At 40.8% G+C, this 14,985-nt stretch overlaps 1 protein-coding gene across 1 annotated transcript in view; it reads left to right on the plus strand.

Annotated features, from left to right (window-relative positions):
- The window catches only part of dnah9 (dynein, axonemal, heavy chain 9), a 143,900-nt gene that overhangs the window by 36,712 nt on the left and 92,203 nt on the right, over nucleotides 1–14,985 (plus strand). Inside the window, exons 31-36 of the mRNA XM_044178887.1 lie at nucleotides 1,035–1,274; nucleotides 1,502–1,582; nucleotides 1,628–1,662; nucleotides 8,691–8,847; nucleotides 9,840–9,944; nucleotides 14,215–14,372. Of these exons, the coding sequence (XP_044034822.1) occupies nucleotides 1,035–1,274; nucleotides 1,502–1,582; nucleotides 1,628–1,662; nucleotides 8,691–8,847; nucleotides 9,840–9,944; nucleotides 14,215–14,372 (776 nt within the window). The remainder of the gene's footprint in view (nucleotides 1–1,034; nucleotides 1,275–1,501; nucleotides 1,583–1,627; nucleotides 1,663–8,690; nucleotides 8,848–9,839; nucleotides 9,945–14,214; nucleotides 14,373–14,985) is intronic.

The following is a 14,985-nucleotide window of genomic DNA, read 5'->3' on the forward strand; positions in this document are numbered from 1 at the left end:
ACTGATAGAGAACTAATACTTGATGATAATGTATTTACGTCTTTAAAAAAGAGCACTGTTCTTTACTGCATTTTCTTGGTCTGATGTATAGTTCTAAAGTCTTTTTAGGAGAATATAAATTGTAAATCAAAACAAAGATTAAAGGATTTTTTTTTATTTTCATCCAAAAAACATGCAGACTTTTTCAGCCCTCAGTAATGTCTGCAGGTTTTCCTCTCCGGCTGCATGTGGACCCTAAAAAAATCAGCTAATCAGAGGGTTATGGCAACCTTTAGCCTGAGAGGCAAAACTTCAAGCAAAAAAGCTCAGAAATCATTCACTGGTCCTCAGAAAGCTTCTTGCTGTGAGCGCACAGTAATACATGAAGGTCACTTTACATGAACGTGTCAACGTTTTCGTCAACTCGGAGGTTCTCTCATGTGGATCATGACAGCTAGACAGTAAGAGGACACTGTTTCGAGAGATTTTAGTGAGGACATCAAAGAGGGGACGGAAATAGGATTCTACAAAGTGAGGGGGACATCTCCCTCCCATCTTGAGTTGAAATTATGCTTGATTGTAGAAAAGGAATTTCAGATTTTCTTTCCTGAGGAAAAACAAGATTAGCCTAACAGCTATTATTTTTAAATTCCGTGCCCATCAATGGCCAGACCTCAAAACACCTGCTCAACCCATCTAGTGTTCTTTGAAGCTGACTTTCCACACCGGTCAGCAAAAACAGCCATGGCCGACAAATGCAAACTTTGCATCTCAATCCAAATTTTCCCACTTACAGAAATAAAGAGGAAACTTGTACAGGCAAAGCGTTGCCAGTTTTATGCATGAAACATATGGACATATACATATTCATTTTCGTATTCATTAGGTTGCTCAGTTCATACATTTGTTTCATATTTAGATGCTATTTCAATTTGGATATAAGTAAACAACCAGAGGGAATCTGAGTCAGATACAGAGATCCACCTACATAAATCTTCTCAACTATATATTTCTACAGAATCCGCCTGTGATTCCTTTCATTGTCTCTGGTTCAGGTGGCATTGACCTGCACTCAGATCTGGTGGACCTCTGACGTCGGCATGACGTTCGCCCGTCTGGAGGAGGGCTATGACAATGCCATGAAGGAGTACTACAGGAAACAGGTGTCCCAGCTCAACACCCTCATCTCCATGCTTATCGGGCAGCTTACACCAGGCGATCGGCAGAAGGTCATGACCATCTGCACCATCGACGTCCACGCCAGAGACGTGGTGGCCAAGATGATTACTCAGAAGGTGAGGGTGGCACGGTGGTTACATCTGGCCAAGAACCTGTACTGTCTAAATTCTTATGCAGACACCATGATTGCTGCTGTATTTTTTGAGAGTCTATTACCAGTGAGTAATGCACTCAAGATATTCAAGCAAGGTATGTCATTACCATAATTAGAGGGTGGAAAAGCACAGATTATTTCTGGCTTTACCTCAAACCTTGGCACTCTCTGTTCAACTCTTTTGTTAAGGTGGAGAATTCTCAGGCCTTTGTGTGGCTCTCCCAGCTGAGACACCGTTGGGATGAGAAGGAGAAACACTGTTTTGCCAACATTTGTGATGCCCAGTTTCTCTACTCCTACGAATACCTGGGCAACACGCCACGATTAGTCATCACTCCTCTTACAGACAGGTACGCACGTGTCGTTCTTGGTGTCTTTGTTCTGACTGCAAAACAAAACATCATGATTGCTTGTCAACTGACTGATAGGTGAAACTATTTCAATTGACTGTTTACTGCTTACTGTTGCTACACCAAGCTTTCCATTCTCTCAGTATTTATTGAGACAACAGGTCCTTGATTTCAGACAGAAGTAGACTAAAGCAGGCTTCTCATTTCTAACTGGAACCCCTCGATTTTACTGAAACAACAGTCACTGGTGGACTGTTCAGCTGTAGTTAGCTAAGTAAGCTAACGGTAGCTCCCTGAGTTGGTTGAAAACATGACTGACTTGTTTTAAAAAGAGAATCCCCCCCCCTCAAATTGGGGTCTTAAATGTGCACTTGATGGTTACATACGTACATTATATTGTGCTAAAAGACTGAGGTTAAAGAAATGAAAAGTCAGAATCTTAATTTCATTCTATTATACGCATGTTTGGCTCCTTAGCTTACATGTTTGGACTTTATGCTTTATTGTTCATATTTTCAAACTGAATGTTTCACTTCACGTTAAAAGAAGGAAACGCTATCTTGGATAACAAGTTTGGCTGTGTTGCTGGAGTGTAAATTTCTAAAAATCCAAAACAGAGCAGGACCGAGCCCCTGACGTTAGCTTAAACTCTGATACAGTAGCATCTGGGACTGGCTTCCACACAGTGGAAAAATCCTGCACAGTGGGCTTTTTTTAAGCTAACATGTAACAAAATGTAGTTAGCTAATAAAATGTTCCTTGGCCTTGGAAGTAATGGGTTATGTTGCTACAGTAAGTCAGTTAGCCAGACATGCTAATGATGGCATCTTATGTTAGAGCAGATAAACACTTTTTAATCAATTCCTTAGACTTTTGCTCTTGTATTTTTGGCAGCACCCTCCAAACTCATTAAATTCTAGTATCGAGTATCTCTCTTACTACAGTCCCATGCACACAGCTTCAGCATGTGGAGAAATCCAAAGTTTGGCAGGCCTGCTGTGCCTAGTTACGGTTGCTAAGCTATGATTGGACAATTGCTGTTTGGGCATTGGCTAAGCAAAGGCTGCCAACCCTTTCACTCCTGATAAAGGTTAAGTGAAAAGCAAGACTATCAAGCATGGTGTCCTGTAGAGGTTTATCAAATATGCCAGTCTGCATGAAGCCCATTCAGAAACCATTAGAAGTACATTTTCAAAAATCGTGTTGATGAAAATTGGTCTTTTTTTCCTTGTAATTGAAAAACTGACTAGAAGATACAAGCTTCTTATCTAATAATAACCATCTGACGCATTCTAATGATCTTCATTTGAATCATTATGTACACCCACCGCAAAGGAAACCTTTTAGAACAACTCAGCTCGGGCACTTTGCCAACAGCTTGTTTGTTCACATGCAAATGTTTCTGCAGGATTCCTGATAAAGTTTTAACTACACAGAGAAGAATACCTGCCTCCTTGAGCCCTTTGGCAAACTGCAGCGTTTGACTGTGTGATTTGTCAGACTGACCAGTATTCCCTCTGAAGCCTGAACAAACAGAAACAATAGGCTTTGATGGGCGGATCAGTGGCCGTGTAGCAAGACTTCACCATATGGTGCATGCCCTCGCTGCGACTCACACAGTTTTCCACTGGCTTTCATTTCAACAATGGACCATGGACCAGGGGGGTGGGTGTCAAATCCTTTAATCCACGACTTGAGAAAATAGCTAAAAGCATGTTTGCATCATGATATTGTTACACAACTTTCTTTGCAACAGAGCCGAAAAGAGGAGAATACATCTTGATGGCGTCAAGTGAAAACCTAACCAAACATCACGGTAGCTGAGAATACAAGGCTTGTTTTTAGTGTGACAATATGCATGTTTGAGTGTATCCTGTAGGATTTTAAAGGGCCATTTCACCCAAATCATTTTTTTTCTCACTTACCTCTAGGCAAGGCAAGTTTATTTGAATAGCACCTTCTAATTAAATCAAATCAACTTTTATCACATACACATTCTGGGAGTTTGTTCAAAATATGTGGTGTGTAGAAACTGATTCTGTTTCTACTCCATGTTTAGTTTTGACGCTGGGAACAGTAAGCAGACGTGTCCCAGATATTAGAGGTCTGGACGGTTCATAACATACTGTAGCAGGAGATCAGAAATGTATTTTGGCCTTAAAGCATTCAGTGCTTCATAAACCAAAAGTAGTATTTTAAAAATCAGTTATTTAACACAGGAAGCCAGCACATAGATCAGAGAACTGGACTGATGTGATCTACATTGTTGGTCTTGGTGAGGACTCTAGCAGCAGCATTCTGAATCAGCTGCAGCTATCTGATCGAGTTTTTAGAGAGACCTGTGAAGACGATATTAGAGTCGTTTTCTAAGTCCTGCTAAGACCAAGTGTAAGTCTTATTTCTTCAAACCGCACCCAGGTTTCGAGTGCGGTTTGTGGTCTTTAACATCAGGGATTCAAGGTGAGCCCTGACTGTTGCTAGTGGTATTTAGACAAACCTCACTGTGAACAGTTTTTACTGGAACTACTTTACTAAAGAAATAGTAAAAATATAAAAACTGTTGACAGAATGTTCTGTAGAGTAACGAGGGAATTGTTTCAGGAAGGAGATGCTACTGTCGGATTTTTAGCCAGACTTAAATATCTCAACAAGTTTTTTATGGACTGCCATGCAACATTCATGTTTCCCAGATGATGAATCCTAATGACTTTGGTGATCCCCAGACTGTTCATCTAGTGCCATCATCAGGTCAAAATAAGCTAATAACATTAGCCTCAGCTGTGTAACCAGTTCCATTTTGTTATGAAGACATGAGATGTGTTTGAAAGCTCTAAAGAAAGCCAGTAAGTGGTCTTTTTGTGGATATTTCGTGACACATACTGAACCCAAAGGTCATAAAAGAACTTCCATACTTGTAACTTGTGTTTTATATGCCCTCATGTACGGTGGCCGGCAAGATCAAACGCACCGCAACTTAAGAAAACACATGCAAATAGAAAAAACACAAGCAATTTAAAAAAAAAAAGAAAAGATCTTCATTAATTTGACAACACACGCACAGCATTTAAAAAAACACGCTGCAAATACAGAAACTGGCTGCAGAAACACACAACACAACCAAATACATGAACGCGGTGCAAAGACACACAACACAACCAAAAACAGAAATGTACTGCAAAGAAACTAAACGACAAGGAAGTGTTTCCAGAGGACACAAAAAAATGCTGAACACGGCTTGGGCGCTTTGTTGTTGCCACGGTTTGTGACTCATGAAGTTATTGAAATTGGGTCCGTGTATCATCCGTTCATGTTTATGTTGTTCATGGGTTTCTGACTTCTACTCTACTGAATGTGACCACTGCATCTGCATGTGCCTCGCAAGACATTGCAGTATCAGTAATTTTAATTTGTGAGTAAATGAAGTGTTTATGACAGATATTAACCTTTACTATCCTATCACCAGTGTTGACAGATGACCTGTAGCCTGCATGATAATCATAAAGCCATTATTAGACCAGAAATATAAATGATTAAATCACTAATGAAGCTGCCTTTACGACCGTGGTCACAAGATGCTGCTGTACGACCTGAGCATGTCAAATCAAGGAGCTTTATTGTCTCCTCACTGTGCATCACAGGATAACTGTCTAAACTCCCACGCTTAAAAACTTATATGTGAGAACGAACAATTTCACCAGTGGGTTTAATGCGGGAAACCTTGCAGACTGTAGGAAATGCTGTTTATGTGCACTCCAACGTTCATAGCAGGCTACAGTCCGCCTGTCACCACTGGTGAACCTGGTTATTATCTCTGATTAACAGTAGTTTTCCAACTTTTTTCAAATTCCTTCAAATTTACCTTTAATTTTCAGTTTCAAAAATGCTTTACAAACTTTTTCTTTGAATCTGTGTGCTCCCAGGTAAGTGCACGCTGCAGATCAGACTGCGCATGTGCAAAGTGAAGAAACAGTACCAAACAAAATAACAGAAAAACAATGAACAGATGATACGGACCCGAGTCACCAATCTTTTTAGTGTCCTCTGAAAAACTTCCGTTGTCGTTTTGTATTCGCAGCGCGCTTCTGTATTTGGTTGTGTCGTGTGTCTTTGCAGCGTGTTTTCTAAATGCTGCGCATATGTTGTAAAATGAATGAAGATGTTCTCTTGATTTGCTTGTTTTTTTGTCTATTTGCATATGTTTTCTTAAGTTGCAGTGCGTTTGCCCTTGTGGGCCACCGTACATCAACCTGCCAGGGACTGTAGATGAAAATTAGGCTTTATTGCACATATACATGATGGACCCGAGTGCTCATTTTAATTAACGTGCATTGTCCCATCTTAAATAAAATAAAGATAAACATCATTTCAGTGAAAGTTAAAACGTAAAAATGATCTAAATGGATGTATATCACAGCAGTGATATAGGAAATGTCAAGCCATACATGTGCAGCGGCTGTGAAAATATTTAGAATGAAAACAGGCCTGTATGTGCTTGTTTACCACAAGCCGACTATAGTCAGTATGGTCTGTTCACCTTCTGCAGCAGTATAATTAGGCTAAAGGAATCATGCTCGCTAATCTATAACAGCAGGGCTGTTATCGGCACAATGTTAGCATTCGCTCAATACTTACTGCGGGATCTCCAAAGCTGCACCATTATGCAAAATGTCAGGAATATTTCACCCAGCTAGCGCACACACACACACACACACACACACACACACACACACACACAGACAGACCAACAGAGAGAGGAATGGAGGGAGAATAAGTCAGACAGACAGACTGATATATAGCGGTTTCTTTTAAAAACACTGTAATAAAACAAGTCACCTTGTCACAGCCGGCCACTTTAGCTTCAAACACTCTTCTATCTGGCTTTATTTATTCCATGCAGGACATCCTTATCCTTCCTTCCTAGACAACTGATTGTGAGATTTTTGGCCATATTTCAGGGGCGAGCCATAAAGCCTGTTGGCACTGGTATCCGGATGATACACTGTATACAGATGGGATCATTTGACTTCTCTGAGTTTCTGTCTCTCGTTATGCTTTCTAATATTTTCCCCTTCCATACATCATCTATTAACCAGCAGCTCATTAAAATCATTGCTGTATTGATATTCAAGGCAAACCATTGCGTTTATTGCCCTGATCAATAAAGTCCTGATTGTCTCCATCAGTTCACGTCCATGATGCTGCTGTTTTTTATTGATACTAGATGGGCAGACTGTTCGTTAGTCCTGACAGGTTCTGCAGGAGAAGCAATCACTGGTGTCGCTAATCAGCCTGTGTGATAATCAAAGCACAGGAGCAGATTATATTATCATATAATGAGGTTATGTACGATGATGGCTGAGCCGACACCAAGACATTGTCAGTGCTGGTTATAAGACTGTGTCAACTCAGGATTTGTAATTTGTATTGTTTAGAGCTGTGTGCATTTTTTGTAATACTGCTGTAGAAATGAAACCTTTTTCTAGGGTGCTTTTATTTAAAAGTCAATCTGGATTATTTAATGGGGCAGCTTGATGGGGAGCTTTGTAGATGCTGGAGCCATTCCCAGCTAGTATTGAATGTTTTCCTATGATTTTAAAATGATTCCTTTTTGGGAATACCATCATCACTGTTTACCTTGGAAAACTTGGATTTCCATGCTAAAAATCCTGCACTCTCTGCTCGTATTTTGCCCAGGAAAAGGGAGTAGATTTTTGTGGGAATTGCCAGGAACTCTCAATTCCTCTATTTCCAATATGCATTTTTATGAAGACAGGAAAACAGTATGAAGTGTGCCACCAGACTAATGATTTGTCACTTTGTCAGTGTTTAAAAGGCATTCATAAACTGACTTATTAAACTCACATTTAAATGATGCATTGATAAATTCAAACTGAAAAACAAAATAAATAGACATTAAATTTGCTCAGTAATAATTCTGGTCCCTTCTTCTGTCTTTAGGAATAGTTCAACATTTTGAACTACTATTACACTATTTTTCACTTTCTTTCCAAGATGAGATAAGATTAATACCACCTATCAACACCTTCATAGCTCACTAATTAACATGTTGTATGAAATTATTTAATCTGCACAGAAACAGAAATGTAAAGATGGATAAATTGTTGTAACTCTAAAACCACAAATTGTTTGTGTACAGATGAAACAAAAAAACCCCACAGCAACAACAAGACTCAAGACAACAAGGAAGTCGAGTGCCCAGCTGTTACTCGCCAAGAAATACCTTTATCACACAACTCCCTCTACAACCACGATTAGACATTTTTTAAAATATTTCTGTAGGTGTGTTTTTGAACTTCCGACAGAGCCAGGGTAGCTGTTTCCCACTGCAGTTTATGTGCAAAGCTAAGCTAATTGGCTCCCTGCTTCATACTTTAGACACAGACAGGAATGGTATTGATCGTCTCATGAATGGTATTGATCTCCTCAACTACTAGAAAAAAGCAAATAAGCATATTTCCCAAAATGTTGAACTATTTCTTTAGATAATGAATGAATAGTTGAATGTTAAATGGAATCACAAAACAAGATTTAAAAAGTCTTTTACCTTTTACTTGTATTATTCCATTTAAAACTAGATTCCTTTAAGATTGCTCTCAAAAATTATACATTTTAAATTTGAGTCTTATTTTATGTATTTATTTGATTGTATGAAAAAAAATCTAGATTTATTCTGGTGGCACATTTTAGACTCCACAGTAAAGAGCAAACTGCACAGAAAAAGGTCAGTACCAGGAACTGCACTTACCACCTTATTTCTGTGAGGAGACAATGCTAACCCCCGAGCTAACATGTCGCCATAGATGACTGAAACATAACTAAAAATGTGCCAGTGTGTCTTGTCAAGCTCCTCGCTGTGAATGAGTGAAAGGAAGTGGCCTTGTCCTAATCTTTATAAATGAAAAAGCAGTCAGTCGAATCAGTCAAAAGCAATTTTTTGTTGCTAGCTGTCAGGCTCCAGTCCTCGTCAGTGATGCATATGTGTGTGTGTATTGACTGACTATATTTAGATGCTACATCACCCTGACCCAGTCCCTCCACCTGACCATGAGTGGAGCTCCGGCAGGCCCCGCAGGTACAGGGAAGACCGAGACTACCAAAGACTTGGGCAGAGCCCTCGGCATCATGGTCTACGTATTTAACTGCTCTGAGCAGATGGACTACAAGGTGAGCAAGTGCGCACACACGTATCCGAGCCTGTGCTTGTGCACATAGCGAATGTGCATTCACAGCAGCCCATATTATGCATGTTTCTTTTCATCTTTGCCTTTGTCAGCGATATATAATATGCATTTGTCATTAAAGTTGTCAGCCCACCTTTATGCCCTTCTTTCTCTCGCCTGCTTCCCCCTCGAAAGAAAAGCTGATTAGTTCAACTCTGGTTGTTATTTCTATAGTAAACCTTGTCACAATGTCCTCTCTGTGCCCATCCTCCTCCTCGCTTTATAATGCGCTCTTGTATACTCTTACACACACACTTTATGCATAAAGATTGCTCAAGGGACACATAAACCTAATCTCGTGATCCGGCTTCACGGGGGCATCATTACAGTATAGAGGCGTACAGCACCCCCGGCTATACGCGCCACAGCAAGGTGTCAGAGAGAAGTGCTAATGTACTCCAGGAGGAACGCAGGCACTAGACACTGGCTTCAGAGCCCCACACTGTTACTCATATTCAGCCGTGCACACACACATACACAAGTTGAATCAATCCTATAGTCAGCTCCGGTTTGCGTCAGAGAAGGTTTCCTCGGCCCTGTAATTGGAGAGAAAAGTCAGCTGCCTGCTTCATCCCGGTCCAGCTGCTCTCCGGAGGGCTGTTCACCTGCTCTTAAGTTGATGTTGGGAAAACTAAAATGTGGGTGGTAGCCTTTTTAGCCTCTTCTCTTTTTGCCATTAACGCCTTGTTTTATTAGTGTGAGGCCTCGCTTATGTATCATCCTGTTATTATTCGCCTACTCTCAGCCTGCCGTGGAGCTGCACTCTGGTAACTGCAATGAATGTTTTTCCATATATCTTCTGTCTAATTGGCGATACGTCTGTTTCTGCCTCACCACAATCAGTCAGTTGGACAGGGGTCCACCTGTGAGCCGGCCTGACTGAATCCCTGTCCTGCTGTGTCCATCTGAATGTCTGTCTCTCTTTCTGTCCACCAGTCCTGTGGGAGCATCTACAAAGGCCTGGCTCAGACGGGGGCATGGGGCTGCTTTGACGAATTTAACAGGATCTCAGTGGAGGTGCTATCTGTGGTGGCTGTGCAGGTAAGAACATAGTCTAGTTCCTCTCCCAAAATCCCATTCAGGTCGAGACTTCATCGTGAGGGCAGCTTGTGTGTATTTTCACCCCAGGCGGGTGGAGCTGAATGTGTGAGTTGTCATCTTATTTGTGAAGTGGTCTATCCAAATCAAGTTGTGGTGAAAATAAGCCTTTAAAAACAGCACCGCAGAAGTAAATAGCCTCTTCATCACCGATTGCAAGCGTAAATTGCTTCAGCTATAAGACTAATCCACCAAGGCTGGCACCTTTGCACCCCAGAGCTTCTTCATAATTGGAGCCTTCTCTGATCTGATTTGAGAGTCGAGGATGGATTTGCTCGCCTGTGGTGCTGGTCACAATGCTCACATCTTTCAACACTAATAACAACAACTCTGAATGGACAAACTCCAAGCTCTCAAAGGACGTGCTGCAATAATTTGGGTGAATTACTATTTGCTCAGTGTTAATACTAGTATAGTACAAACTTGATTTGCAAATGTCTATAAATAACAAATGATTTGTACTTGTAATATGGAGTATGAATATTTTCTTTTAAATGAATCATCTTAGTGAAGCAACAAGCTTTCCAGTGTTGCCAGATTTGACTGGCACCTGATAGCCTCGAACCTGGCCTCTTGTCATAAAAATTTGCCAATTTAATTTAATATGTAATTTTTATTTAGTAGCAGGTTTTTTGTCCATCCCACATAGATATATATTAAAAGATAACTTTCCCCCCCTCAGTCTAGTCAGAAGTGGGGTATGATGACATTCAGACAACAGTAAACATTTGACTTGAATACCAATGTAATAATTGTCAATAATGGTCCCTGGGACTGCCTTATGGTGCTGGGAACAAATTCAAAGTGTCCCTGTTATGTTGTGTGGCTGAATGCAAGTGCAAGAAAACCCATGGTTACAATAATGAGTATTTACTATCTCCACAAGAGTCTTTTGGATAACGTAACATTGTCTTGTGCAAATAAATATAAGCTTTTACATGACTATAATTTTTAAGCTATGACTGAATAAAAAAAGTTTCAGTCTAGTTGTAGTGAATGTAATGTAATGTAATGACATTTGTTTGTCAGTCATCTGCCACTCATCTCCATTGTATTGGAGTGGAGGCAGAAATCTCCGGACCCATGGTTTTAGGGCCCATAACTTTACTGTGGTTTGGTTTGTTTTACATCTTTGAGCTCTCTGGATGAACTGAATGGATCATTCTGACAGTGTCTTTGCCTTTGTTCTCCTCCTCTATCTCCACTTAATGTGTAGTGACACATAAAGTTAAAAAAAGAGAACTTCCTATTCTCTACACACTGAACAGCATATACTCTGGGCGACCTACAGTAGCTAACCATTCGAATACAGGACTCTTCTGAGAAACCATATTCTGTGTGTTTCAGCTGATGTTAGCTTTTCTGCTGCTTTTTCTGTTATCATGGATCAAACAGATCCTCCCTCTGTGGTTTCTTGAGTCCCTCTGATGTATTCAGATCCTGCCTGCTGTTGCCACGTGCATGTGCAATACTGTCACTGCAAAATGTATACAGTTGATAAGGACGCTGATCATGATCATAATGATAATGGAGAAAGAGCTCCTCAAAGGATCATTATTCATTGCTAGACTTAACACTCACTTCTCTGCCCTTCCTTCTTTCCCTCTTAAGCAACAATGAAAGTCAAGCAGCCTTCTTCCATAAGCTGTGGAAGTCTACAGTACTTCAGAGAATTTTAAAGTGCCAGAAGAATGAATAGGTGTTGCGCGGCGTAATGAATAATAAATCATGGTGGCTTATACGTGGAGAAGTAGACCTTGAGAACAGAGGAGCATCAAACTCCTGCTGTGACAGCTGGCAGCTTGCTCCAGCGCTCAGCCTGCTTCAGTGGAGCCAATGCAGAGCCATCTCTCACCATAGCGCACACACCTAATCCATCCTCTTAAAGTGGGAGCAGCTAGCATCGCAGAGCAACATGCTCGGCTGCCGGTCAGGCCTGCTAACACAGGTGGCGGGACCAGTTTTACATTAAATATAGCAGAGACAAACAGAAGGCTGCCAGACATAACAACATGGAGATAAATTGGTGAAGTTCTGCCTCTGTTACAGCCAACACAGGCCTGCGCTGTGAATAAATTGATGCTGCTAGCTCCAGTCTGTACATTCAAAGAGACAGCAAAGAGTGGAGCCAGACCCCGCTGGATCACACCTTTTTTTTTAAACGTGTTTTACTTCCCTTCGTATCCCTGTAGGATAGCAGTGGTGGGCCGCTGTCATTTCACATAAAAAACAAGCCCCGCTGATGTTCTCATGAAAACTTTTGTTCTTTTTTTGTGCTGCAGCTGCACTGTTTGTTTTTGCATTTTTTTCCCCCTCCTCTCCCTGTTGTATTAGTATGACTGAGTGATCTGTAGCCAAGTACTCATCCATGAAGAGATGTTCCTCCTCTTTCCAGCTGTCGACTCGCTCCGCTCTTTTACCACACGCATGTTAAATTCATAAAGCCTCTTACAGGCTGAGTTTTAGGCCAAGACACACACACACACACGCACACACATAGTTCATTTCTGATATCTCATTCAATCATAATGTAGACAAGCGGATCCTTGGCAGTTCATCCAGCCAGTAAACCCTGGCTGATAGCATGCTCATGTTATTAATGAAATTGTGTCCCCTAAAAAAAAAAGGTGCATACGGCAAAACAATTTGACAGGCTGTTACAAATTGACTCTGGTATCTGCTTAATGATATAAATGATATGCTAATGAGTGATACCAAACTTTCCCAGGCTGCATCACATTTGAGGGTTGCTAGTTGGAAGCGTCTTTTAGGAGTGTTAATTGTCAGCGACTAGGACTGGGTATGGTTTGAAACTTTTTGATAGTGGTGCCAATACAGTGCTTAAGTTTCTCCAAACCCATTTTAGCCATGTTAGCAATGTGGCTCTAGGGATGGCAATGTTGGTAGGGCAGTCGGTCCATGACTTTGGTCCAGACTGAAATATCTGAACAACTAATTGGTAAATGGACTGTACTTACCTAATGCCTCTCTAGTCTTCTGACCACTTAACACACACATTTATACACTGATGGCAGGTGCCAACTGCTCATCAGTACAAAGAAACTAATCATTCACACACACTCACAATTTGGGGGTCAGTATCACTTTGACATGCGGGCTGGGGGAAGCGGGGATCGAACAGCCGATCTTCCAATTAGCGGACGACCCGCTCCACCTCTAAGCCACAGCCTCCCCCAAACTATTGGATGGATTGCCATGAAACTTCTTTCCCTACAGGATGAATCCTAATGACTTTGGTGAGCTCCTGACTTTTTCTCTCGTGCCACCAGAAGGTCAAACTTTTCCCTTATTCTGTGAAATATCTCTACATGTACATTCATGTTCCCCTCAGGATGAATTATGATAACTTTGGTGATCCCTTAAAGGAGAACTACACTGATGTTACACATCAAAGTCTGTTTCCAGGTGTTGGGGAGTGCTACTGCATATGTGAATAAAGTTGTACAAAGCCTGCCGTGGCTCCAGAGCTCCAGAGGAAGCTGTGTGAAGTCTGATTAATTGCCTCAAGTGATGTCACTTGAGTCAGCGTCAGTTGGGGCTGAAGACTAAAAGTTTGAAGATGAAAAAAATCTGGGGGTGTAGAGTTAGAAAGAAGTGAGCTTACCAGATATCTGTAGTCCGCCCCTCGTCTCTGCTTGAGGCCAGAGGCTTGAGGCTACATTTGCCGCTTCTAGCATAACACACCTGCATCTCTGACTGAACTGTCAGCAGTTGCATTGCATTGTGGGTAACGTAGGTGCAACAAGGCAGAAGAATGTACTTTTCCTTTAGCACCATTTTTAGGTAAATATTTTGTCCAATACTTAAAAAGAAATGACTGCAAAACTAGTGACATTCCTATCAGCATCAGCTGTACTTTGTGTTCAGTGATAATTAGCAAATGTTAGCATGCTAACATGCTAAACTAAGATGGTAGACATGGTAAACATTATACCTGCTTATCATCAGCATGTTAGCATTGTCACTGTGAGCATGTTAGCATGCTGGTATTAGCATTTTGCTTAAATGACTACTAGCATGGCTGTAGATGCTTAGTTTTTTTTTTTTTTAACAATTTAACAAACTGTTTTTAATACTTGATGTTATGGACATATTTTGGTTGGTACCAAAAAACTATTAAGGTTGGATACCCACCAAGAACAGTGACAATTCATTCTACTCTGTATTGTGTTTTTGTCCTCTGTATGTGCAGGTCAAAAGCATCCAGGACGCCATTCGAGACAAGAAGAAGAGGTTTAACTTCATGGGAGAGGAGGTGAATCTTTGCCCCTCTGTTGGTATCTTCATCACGATGAATCCAGGCTACGCTGGCAGGACTGAGCTTCCTGAGAACCTGAAGGCTCTGTTCAGGTAGGTCAAGGGACCATCATAAGTCGCACAGTTCTAATTCAATATACTGTGCTTTATTTTTATTTATTTTTTTAGCTGGGTTCAGGTTGAGTACATCAATTAAGGTTTAATCCATCAATTAGTCATGTGACTTTCTAAATTATAATGATACAAAGCCTATAAGGTTGCAGTTCAAGAGCATTTTGTTGAATCTGACTATATTATCAAATCTGTTTACTTGCAAAATTGAAGTGACAATTGGACAACAAACTTAAAAATGTACAAGAAACATTACAAACATCTTAAAACATATGGAGACCTGTCTGGGGCGTACCTCGCCACTTGCCCACTGGGAGCTGGGAAAGGCTCCACCCCCCGTGACCCTTAGCAAGATAAGTAGAAATTTATGATGGATGGATATTAAAATTTAACCCATCAATAGATGGGTTGACATGACAATGTTGCTGGGCAAAAGAGTTTTCTGTTCAAAACATCAAATTCCATACTTTTTCAATCTCAGTTTTCCAAACACAGTATACAAAATCGTTTATAGGGACATTAGTTCTATTGAAAACTGTTGACAGGTCTGTGGATTATTATATTAGTAACAGGGAGACGAATTGTGGAAACACAT

The sequence above is a fragment of the Siniperca chuatsi genome, linkage group LG20 (genome assembly GCF_020085105.1).
Source record: "Siniperca chuatsi isolate FFG_IHB_CAS linkage group LG20, ASM2008510v1, whole genome shotgun sequence".
Lineage (NCBI taxonomy): Eukaryota > Metazoa > Chordata > Actinopteri > Centrarchiformes > Sinipercidae > Siniperca > Siniperca chuatsi.